This window comes from Martes martes (assembly GCF_963455335.1).
Source record: "Martes martes genome assembly, contig: scaffold_302, whole genome shotgun sequence".
Lineage (NCBI taxonomy): Eukaryota > Metazoa > Chordata > Mammalia > Carnivora > Mustelidae > Martes > Martes martes.
Genome location: NW_027666459.1, coordinates 41,439 through 52,601, shown reverse-complemented (window position 1 = coordinate 52,601; position 11,163 = coordinate 41,439). Strand labels below are relative to the sequence as shown.

General features: G+C 39.7%; 1 protein-coding gene across 1 annotated transcript in view; it reads right to left on the bottom strand.

The window, feature by feature from the left end:
• Window positions 1–7,801: 7,801 nt before the first annotated feature.
• Window positions 7,802–11,163, bottom strand: part of KNL1 (kinetochore scaffold 1) — a 43,510-nt gene continuing 40,148 nt past the window's right edge. The window contains exons 20-21 of the mRNA XM_080831563.1: window positions 10,343–10,465; window positions 7,802–9,587 (exon numbers count right to left, since the gene is read on the bottom strand). Coding sequence (XP_080687689.1) covers window positions 9,473–9,587; window positions 10,343–10,465 — 238 coding nt within the window. The 3' untranslated portion in view covers window positions 7,802–9,472. The remainder of the gene's footprint in view (window positions 9,588–10,342; window positions 10,466–11,163) is intronic.

Below are 11,163 nucleotides of genomic sequence, written 5' to 3'. Positions count from 1 at the left end.
GATGCCGACAACATTCTATTTATTGACCTGAGTAGTCATTACATAGTCATTACATTACATATTTGAAATAATTCAGAGCTGTATACACTTCTGATCTGTTCATCTGCTATATGCATATTACACTTCACTTTAGAAGTTAAAAAAAAACCAACAAAACCTCACAGGAGAGGAGTCCCTAGATATCACGTGAACAGCCTTCCGCATTAGGTAATGAAAACACCTTTGAGGAAACTGGAGGCGGGTACTTGGTAAGCAAAGTACGGAGTAATGCAAAGAGCACTGACCAAAAATCCGGAAACCCTGGCTCTGACATAAACAGCTGTGACATTAAATCGGTACACCCCTCTGGATCTCGGCTTTCTCGCCCCCGCCCATAAAATGAGTGTTGGAAATGAAGGGTTCTAGGTTCCTCCCAGCTCTGGAGCCTGGGGACCGCTTCAGTTTTCGCCACAACCAGCTCTGACGGTGGGCTGGGCCCAGGCATGCCCCTGCTCCGCCGCGCCAACTCCGCTTTCTCATGCGGCGTAGAGGGGCGCATAAGCCGGCGGCCAGACCACGGGCCCGGTCGGGTTAATGCGGGGACGTACCCCGTCGCAGAAAGGGACCAGGTCTACACCTCACACTCACCTCGGTCCACAGCGCTTCTCACTCGGGCGGGCTGCACGCTCCGACTTCTGTCCGCTGGTCTGGTCCGCGACCGACCCCGGACGGATTCCAGACGCCCCTCCTTGCTGCTAACTTCTCTACTCCCTTGTTCTGGCCTCTTGCACACAACCCACGCGAGTTTTAGGTCCCAACTACGCCCCTCAGGGAGCGTTAGCTCTCCTCAGACGAAGAGTGGCCGCACAACTCTCCCCGCCCGGCAGCTTTCGGAGATCCCGCCAAATGCTCCGGAAGGGTTACGCCAGCGTCAACGTAACGTCTCCCCGCCCACCTCGGCGCCACAGCCTAGCCCGCCCTGCCGCTGCTCGCGAGTGGGAGGTGGGCCCAAGGATCTTGATCTTGCATGATGTCAAGAAGTTCCCTTTTCCGTTTACCCCTAAGAACTAATTCACAATTTGGAAGTCGCCGACTTCTTCTCTTTCCCCGGACCAAGGACTACAACTCCCAAGAGGTAGTGGGGTCGGCCGGAGACTCCAACTCCCAGTATGCACCGCGGGCGCCGGGCGTTTTTAGCGCCTCAGTGCCTCTGCGGAAAAGCCTGGTTTTACAGAGGTGTTCTCGGTTTGCTTCCAAAGTATCTAAGTCTGTGTTTGCTCTGAGCTTCCAACTTCGTCATGTCAAATTCCTGCAACCTGACGTTTTTCAGGTCCCTGGATGTGGTAGAGCCGAGGATGCTCGAGTAGACAGACGAAACTGGAAAACAGAGCTAGTGAAGGGGAGAAAATGCCTGAAATACTAGTCATGTCTTGGTAATTTGCTAGAGATTTGCAAGACTCCAGAGGAAGGAGACATTGATTACCTTCTCATAGTTTTCTGGAAAGTTTGACCTATGATTCTGGTTTTAAAGGGTGAATGGGGTTTCCTGGGCAAAGAAGAGGATGGAGGACATAACCATATAGAACAGTATGGGCATGGAAATTAACGACGTGGTCAAGCCATAGCATTGTCTGATGAGGGAGGAAAAGAGTCTTGGAGGCGCTGATACTGTAGTTCAAGTTATGAAGAAAGTTATGACCATGTGTGGAGCTTTAATCTTTATTCTTTAGGTAATGGAAAAATCTCTGAAAATTTTTAAGCAGAGACTCCTATGATCTGTTTTTTTCCCCACCACTACTTTATCATTGTGGGATGCTTTAAAGTTCATGAAGTTTTTATTCAATCCTCCCACCGTTGTCTTGTGACGATGACAGATTTCAGAAAAGAGTAAAGATAGCAAAAACTGTCAGGAAGCTCTTGCAATACTTTGGACAAAGGGGGGTGAAGGCTTACTTGAGTTAGATCAATGACAGAACAGATTCAGGAAGCATTCTGGAGGCAGACTCAACCTAACAGTAATTATATATAGTACCTGGGGATAATAGTAACTGCCATACCAAATATACCCACTTAAAAAAAAAGATTTTATTTATTTGCCAGAGAGAAAAATCAGAAGTAGGCAGAAAGGCAGTTAGAGAAAGGGGGAACCAGGCTCCCTGCTGAGCAGAGAGCCTCATGGTCAGGGGGCGCGTAGATCCTAGGCCCCTGAGATCATGACCTCAGCAGAAGGCAGAGGCTTAACCCACTGAGCCACCCAGGCGCCCCCAAATATACCCACCTTTGCCTGCCCTTCACACCCTTTCCTTGGAGCATCTGCAAACCCACAGCCCCTCTTGGCTGAATGAAATCACATGTGACTTTGACTTTTCATTAAAATCAAATTCCTGTGGCTGTGTGGTTGTCAAACCAGAGAAACCCCTTTTATAGGAAGACTAAGAAATTGAGAGACCAAGAAAGAGAGAGAGAATGAGACAGAAAGGAACAATTTTGAAATCTGTTTTCCAAATCTTTCCAATTTCTCAGGAGCCCAGCAGTACTTATATTCTCGAGATCTATGAAATAAATACTCCTAAATGCCAATAAATTTCCCTTCCATTTCTTCTGCTTAAACCAGTTTTTTTTTAATAAAGATTTTATTTATTTTATTTGACAGAGAGAGAGATCACAAGTAGGCAGAGAAGCAGGCAGAGAGAAGGGGGAAGCAGGCTCCCTGCTGAGCAGAGAGCCCGATGCAGGGCTCGATCCCAGGACTCTGAGATCATGACCTGAGCCCAAGGCAGAGGCTTAACCCACTGAGCCACCCAGGCACCCCTGCTTAAACCAGTTTGAGTAGTTTTCCGTTCTTTTCTTCCAAGACAACCCACTAAACATTTGGAAATAAGACAAACTAGTGTTCTTGCTAACAGTTAAGTTAGCAATCCATATGAATATGTTTAAGTGTGTAGTGGAAAAGTTTTGGATATATCCTAGGTTACGTCCAGTGACCTACTTGAAATCTCAAAGAGGTAACCTCTAGTAAAAAAAAACTTAATCATGAGAAACCTAACCTTTTGTCTCAAGGATAATAATCTCCTGGCACAGTCAACCTGGAGCATAGTAAGGGAAATCCAGAAGGGAAACCCACTGTCATGTCCAAGTGATCCAATTGAGTAGTGCAAGGATGATCCACTATGGGGAAATCTATTATAACTGACCACTTTAATAGGTCAAGGAGAAACCCATATGGTTAATTTCATTTTGAAAAAGCAATAAAATTCAACATTAATTTTTCATTAAGGGGGAAAAAGGGAGAAAGGAATCGGATGCTTCCTTAGTATGATCAAGAAAAAAGGAGGTACTCCTAACAAGCTGCTTTTGTTTGTTTACTTGTGAAATGTTAGAAATACTTTCATTAAAACCAAGAACTGGGGCTCCTGGTTGGCTCAGTATGAGGAGCACAGGACTTTTAACTTCGGGACTGTGGGCTGTGAGTTTGAGCTCCACGTTGTGTATAGAGATTTAAACAAAGAAAATTGTCTATTGCCACTATTATTTACTATTGTTTAGGAAATGTCACAGGGTGTAATAATTCAAGATAATAAAAGAAGATGTAAGTGTTCAGAAAGATTTACAGATATGATTATATACCTGGATAGTTTAAGGGACAATAAGAAAGCACATTAGTGTAACCAATTATGAAATATAAAAAGATCAGCACTTTATTAAGTCTTAATAACTAATTAGACAATATAATAGAAAAAGATCCCATTCACAGTTGTAACAAAACCCGTAAGTGTCTAGGAATACACTTTTAGAAATGTTCAGGATCATCTTTAAAAAAAAATGTTCAGGATCTTTATGGAAAAATCTCTAAAACCATCTTCCCAGAGAAGGCTCAAAATTATAAAGTTGAAAATTCATCAACATCAATGAATTCACAGTAGAAATCCCAATGCAATTCATGGCAATCACCATTAGTTGCCTACCCAATAGCCATTGCCCTTTATGGCTAAGAAAACCTAGTATGTGGAAGGATGTTCACTAGTGAGATTTTGGATGACTTTGCCTTCATCTGTATTCTTTTGTATATTATTTGCACTTTCGGTTTGAATTTATCTTGTTTTTATTATGATAATTTAAAAATTGTAACAAAAATATAAAATGCCTTGGAATAAGTTTAATAAGAAAAGTGCACATCCTATATAAAGAAAATTTTAAGATATTAACAAAGGACACAAAACAAAGTATACTAGTGGAAGACTCATATCTTAAAGATATCAATTGTCGATGAGCTGTTCATTAAATTTAATATAACGTGATTTCAGTACAAATTACATTAAGAGTTTTGGGGGAAGAAAACAAGCAGTTCTTACCTTTATATGATAAAATAAAAAAGCAAGAAGAGCTAGGAAAACCTAAGGGCCTGAAATGACCAGATGTTAAAACATATTATGAAACTGTAATAATTACAGGGCCACCTGGGTGGCTCAGTAGGTTAAGCATCTCACTCTTGATCTTGGCTCACTCTTGATCTCAGGCTCATAATCTCAGGGCCATGAGATGGAGTCCTGTGTTGGACTCTGTGCTAAGTGTGGAGCCTGCTTAAGATTCTCTCTCTCCCTTTCCCCCTGCCCCTCCCCAACTCTCTCCTCAAAAAAAAAAAAAAAAAAAAAACCTATAAAAATTACAAAGGACTTTTACAATAAGATAGGTCAATAGAACAGAACAGTTTAATCAGTGTCTTAGTTTCCTGTTGCTGCTGTAACAAATTACCACAAATACATGGCTTAAAAAAAATGTATCATCTTACAATTCTGGAGATCAGAATTCCTAATGGGTTTCACAGGGCTAAAAGCAAGGTGTTGACAGAATTGTGTCCCTTCTGTAGGTCCTAGGAGAAAATCTGTTCCTTGCCTTTTCCAGTCTCTAGAGGTATCCAAATTCTTTGGCTCAAGGTCCCTTCCTGCCTCTTCAAAGTCAACACTCTGATCTGTTTCCATTATCACATCTCCTTCCCTGACTCTGACATCCTGCCTTCCTTTTATAAAAAACCTTGTGATTACATTGGGCCTACCCAGCTAATCCAAGATAGTCTCCCCATGCCAAGATCCTTCAAAAGCTCTGCAGAGTTCCTACCGCCATGTAAAGTGACATTCACAGGTTTTGGGATGTGGACATCTGGGTGTGGGGGGGCAGGGGTGATGCCTACTACTTTGCCTACCGCACTCAGATATGAATAGGTAGAGAAATCTAGTATATGATAAAAAAAAGCATTCCAAATCAGTGGGGAAAATAGCCTATTTATTAAATGGTGCTAGGATAGCCACATAGCCATCTAGAAAAAAAAATTATTTGGATCCTTAACCTTTGTTAGGATAAATTCCCAATCGATTCAAAGACATAAATGTAAAGTATTAAACCATAAAAGTTCTAAGAGAAATCATAGATCTTACAGTAGGGAGAATCGAAATATAACACAAACTCAGAAGTCATAAAAGAAAATATTGATACATTTGATTACATGTCTTTAAAATTCTAAATGGCAAAACCTATAATAAATAAAGTCAAATAAAACCATAAGTTAGGAGGAAATTTGGCAAACAACTATCACAGTTTCATTTTTTAAAATCTAAATTCAATTAACATATAACATACTATTGGTTTTAGAGGTAGAGGTTAGTGATTCATCAAATACCCATTGCTCATTACATCATGTGCCCTTTTTTTTTTTAAGTTTTTATTTATTTGACAGACAGAGATCACAAATAGGCAGAGAAGCAGGCAGAGAGAGAGGGAAGCAGGCTCCCCGCTGAGCAGAGAGCCCGATGCAGGGCTCGATCCCAGGACCCTGAGATCATGACCTGAGTTGAAGGCAGAGGCTTTAACCCACTGACCAACCCAGGCACCCCTCATGTGCCCTCTTTAATGTCCATCACCCAGTTACCCTATCCCACCATCCTCCTCCCCCCAGTAACCCTCCAGTTTGTTTCCTATGATTAAGGGTCTCTTACAATTTGTCTCACTCTCTGATTTCTTCTTGTTTTAACTTTTCCTCCCTTCCCTTATGATCCTGTTTTGTTTCTTAAATTCCACAAGGGAGATCATATAATTGTCTTTCTCTGATTGACTTATTTCACTTAGCATAATACTCTCTACTTCCATTCACAGCGTTGCAAACGGTAAGGTTTCTTTTTTTGAAGGTTGAGTAGTATTCCTTTGTGTATATATACCAATTTTTAAAAATTTTATTTTTTGTAAGATTTTATTTGACAGTGAGAGAGATAACGAGAGAGAGTGAGTGAGCGCGAGCGTGCGTACATAAGCAGCGGGAGCAGTAGGCAGGAGAGGGAGAAGCAGACTCCCCACTGAGCAAGGAGCCCAACTTAGGGCTTGATCCCAGGACTCTGGGATCACAACCTGAGCCAAAGGCAGTTGCTTAACGGAGTCACCCAGGTATCCCAACCATGCACTTTAGAGATTTTATTTGTCAGAGAGAGAGAGCAAGTGAGCAGAGGCACGGGTAGCAGAAGGCAGAGGGAGAAGCAGGCTTCCCATTGAGCGAGGAGCCTGATGTGGGACTCAATCCCAGGGCATGTGATCATGCCCTGAGCCGAAGGCAGATGCCCAACCGACTGAGCCACCCAGGCGTTCCCTAAGCTGTGTACTTTAATAGGTGAATTGTATGATGTCAATTATATTTCAGAGAAGTTTTTTTTTAAAATTTTATTTATTTATCTTGACAAAGAGAGATCACAAGTAGGCAGAGAGGCAGGCAGAGGGAGAAGGGGAAGCAGGCTCCCTGCTGAGCAGAGAGCCCGATGTGGGGCTCGATCCCAGGATGCTGAGATCATGACCTGAGCTGAAGGCAGAGGCTTTAACCCATTGAGCCACCCAGGCACCCCAAGTTTGTTTTTTTTTTTTAAGTTTTTATTTATTTATTTGACAGAGAGAGAGCATAAGCAGGGGGAGTGGCAGCAGAGGGTGAGGAAGGAGCAGGCTCCCCATGGCGGAAGGAGTCCAAAATGGGGCTCGACCCTAAGACCCCGGGATCATGAAGTCAGATGCCTAATAGATGAGCCATCCAGGTGCCCCTCAGTGAATTTGTTTTAAAAAAATAAAGGAAAAAACCAACTGAGCCTGGGTGGCTCAGTTGGTCAAGCAGTTCAGGTCATGATTCCAGGGTCCTGGAATTGAGCCCCACATTGAGCTCCCTGCTCAGCAGAGAGCCTGCTTCTCTCTCTCCCTCTGCTGCCACTCTGCTTACTTTTGCTCTCTCCCTATCTCTCTGTCAAATAAATGAATAAAATCTTAAAAAAAAAAAAAGGGAAAAGGAAGAAAAGGATAAAAACCACAACACAGAATACTGGTCCCCACCCTTAATGTTTCTGATTCAGCAGGTTTGGGGTGAAGCTGACACTAGTCTAGGGACTAGGCTTTGAGAACCACTCCATTAGCTCATAGAAATGATAGTTTCAGGGAAATGAACCATGAGAGACTATGGACTCTGAAAAACAATCTGAGGGTTTTGAAGGGTGGGGGGTGGGAGGTTGGATGAGCCTGGTGGTGGGTATTATGGAGGGCATGTATTGCATGGAGCACAGTGTGGTGCATAAACAATGAATTCTGATACACTGACAAGAAATTTTAAAAATTAAAAAATTAAAAAAAAAAAAGAAACGATAGTTTCCTGAGGAACTTCAAATAGTTTTCTTTTACTGTCTTTCAGAGACATAGACATAGGGATAACTATGGTTTGTATCTGGTTCTTATACTCAGGTCCTGACATATTTTAATCTTATCTCAGTTTTCAAATAAGTGGGTGTTTCTAGAAGGAGCTTTCTTTGGTATATCTTCAAATGTTTATTGAATACACGGTAAAAAACAAAGAACAAAAAACCTCTTCACTTCATAAATGACACTGCTTAAAAAGATTTCCTATAATAAACTTATTTTAATAGGGCAAAAACCAACCTGCTTCTAAACAGTGAAGGAACAACTTCCAAAAAATTTTATAAAAATAGCCAATCCTTTGAACAAATACAAATGCAAATAATTAAGTAAATATTACAATCATGTAGGCAAACTCAGGAAGCAGAGACCATAATTACAAGCCAAATCATTCCTGGAGTTGGTCCATACCAGGTTACCAAAATGCATAAAACAAAACTTCTACTTTTCAGGTTTACAGAAAAGAAATTAAACAACTCCATTAAGAAAACAAATTTAAATTTCATGGAAAACAGACCATATTGGTATTGGTGACTAAGTTTTTCGAGGAGTTCATGGAAATAAAGAACATCTACATCTTGATTTTTATGGAAAATAAATTTTATGTTGACTTTTGAAGCTTAAAAGACCATGTGATCTTCTTGACCAAAGGCTCAAAAGTAAAAGACAATTCAAGAGAGAAGATAATATTCATGAGACCCATAGGACTTTAACCTGATCCTAAAGTATAAAGCAAAATATTAAGATGAATTAGTTTAAAAATGTAAATATACTTTAGAATTAGATATAAAAGAAACAAAATTTATCATGATTAGGATTTGAATAAAGTTTGGGTTAAAGTTTTCTCATATTTATCTATCTCAAAGATAATACTGATCATTCAATATCAATGAATATGCTTATATTTGTGTATGGCTTGAGAAACAAATACTCACATTAAATTCATTACTACTGCCAGAACTTGACGAAACTCGTAGCTTCAAATGTGATATTGTTTGAAATACCATTATTTAATAGAAAGAGACTGAGAATCTTGGTGTAAAGCATCCTTCAGAAAGATGGAAACTGCCCAGACAGAAGAGTATCTTTCTATACAGCTCTACGTATTTCTATATATATCTCCTTGCTACATGACAAATATACAAAAGAAAAAAATTTACATATATGTACTGAGCCACAATGAATTAACTTTCTCTACAAAACTATACATAAGAAAACATTAATAGACATTATATAATAAAAGAAGGCAAGGTCCTCAAGAAAAGATGGCAACCATTTGAATAGCTGAGGGCTATTGCTTTTTCTTAACATTTCTGGAATGGAGAAAAAGAAGGATGAATAGTTTGTAGACAGATATATCTCTATTCCAGAAATATCTGGTAGACAGAAGCCAGACATCTTAAAAATCATAGTTCTGTATATGAGGAAATGGTTAATGTTTTTGTTACTGGTGACAGCTCTTCTTATACTTAAGTTACTTCTCAGGGCTTGTTCTATAGCAGAGGGCACAACTTTAATTAGAAGAAATTTTCCCTAAGTGTTCTACTATTTAAACCTCTTGTAAAAAGATCGGCAGTTTGATAATATGCTATTTGAGGCCATCCATCATTCCTGACTGCAGAGATTTAAAAACTAAGCATACAAGTTAACTATAACGTCATCAGAAGGAATTTTACTAGGCTTCTTTCTATGACCTAAAGAAAAAAATTAAACAGAGATAGATAAGCTGACATAATATCATTATGAAGTGCACTGTGCTTGGCTCTTATAGCTACAGTCCATGTGTCTAGTGGTAGAAATGGCAGTCCTGAAGCAGATCTTGGTAAATTTGCTTGACTACATTCTTTAGGTAGTCGTCCTCCAGTGGCACTTTAGATAGAATTGCAGTGATTTCATCTTGGCTGGAAAGAACAAAAGTTTCATTAATTTTTCCGGAAACTTACCTCCATTTCATTGGAATTCATGTTTTTGGGTATGGTCTCTGAGTCTCTTAGAAAGCACAAATAGGCATTTCTAGAAATAGTCTGTCCAACAGGAACTGAGATTCCAAAAACAAGGCCTAAGAGCAATCCTTTATGAACTATAAGGTATCTAGACTTAGCTAAAAATATCAACTGTCGGGTGATGGATTTGAGGTGGGTGTATTCTAAACTCTACCATCTTAAAAACTGTCAGCAGTGTGTCTAAAAAGCCACAAAATATATAGTCAGAATGAAATATTATTATATCTGGTTATAAAAGCATTATGATTGTACAACTTTTTAAGTGGTTATTAAGTGATTACGTGATTATTCTGTTTTTAAGTCCATAGAAGTTATTTATATATGATCCGGGCTAAGCTTATGCCCATTTTTTCCCCCTTCTTCATTCCTGTTTTAGGTTAAGAGTATTCAAAAAGTAGAGCAAGTATAAAAGAATAGACCAATGATCTCCAGCATCCACTGGAACTAGAAATGGAGGCCACTGACTTTATGAGAACAAATTTTTCAAAATGAAGTCAGAGAGAAGTGACAATTGGCACTCACTATGGATTATCCATTATTGGTATATCCAATAATGGTATACATTATTTCTGACCACTTTGAGAGCTCCTTCAAATGATATAACATAGGTAAAAAAGTATTCAGGAGCCATATCCTGCTGGCCTTTTACTTACCCAATGTTTCCAAGGTGATTTTGAATGGAGAAAGGTAATGGGACAGTTGGAAAATGGACTGAGAGAGGCAAAGTTATCTCAAATTTTGCAAATGCTGTAGAGCTGGAGAATAAAAGTCTCAATCTATAAAAGACAAGATCCTCAATTAAAAATACAAAACAAAAACAGAGTGAAATAAATACATTTTCCTTTTATACTCGTATGTGAAACTTAGAAGGTACATTATTTACTTGTCCTTATTAAATGGACAGTGGGTAAAAAATCTGGAACAGGGGTGCCTGGGTGGCTCAGTGGGTTAAGGCCTCTGCCTTCAGCTCAGGTCATGATCCCAGGATCCTGGGATTGAGCCCCACATCGGGCTTTCTGCTCAGTGGGGAGACTGCTTCCTTTCCTCTCTCTGCCTGCCTCTCTGCCTACTTGTGATCTCTGTCAAATAAATAAATAAAATCTTTAAAAAAAAATCTGGAACAAAGGTTATTATTACTAGTATCATTTTCATTGTTGGCCATAAAACTCATTAAATCATTTTTAATACATTTTTGACTCATTATTTACTGTTACAGGTTGACCTATGTCCCCTCCTGCCATCCGTGTTGAAGCCCTCACCTCCAGTATCTCAGAATGTGACCTTATTTTGAAAATAATGTAATTGAAGATTTAATTAGTTAAGATGAGGTCTTACTGGAGTGAGATGGTATCCTAACCCAAAATGATTGGTGTCCTTATAAAAAGGGGACATTTGGACATAAACATGCACACAGGAAGCACATCATGTGAAGATGAAAGCAGATACTAGGATTATGTATTTAAAGCCAAGGTAT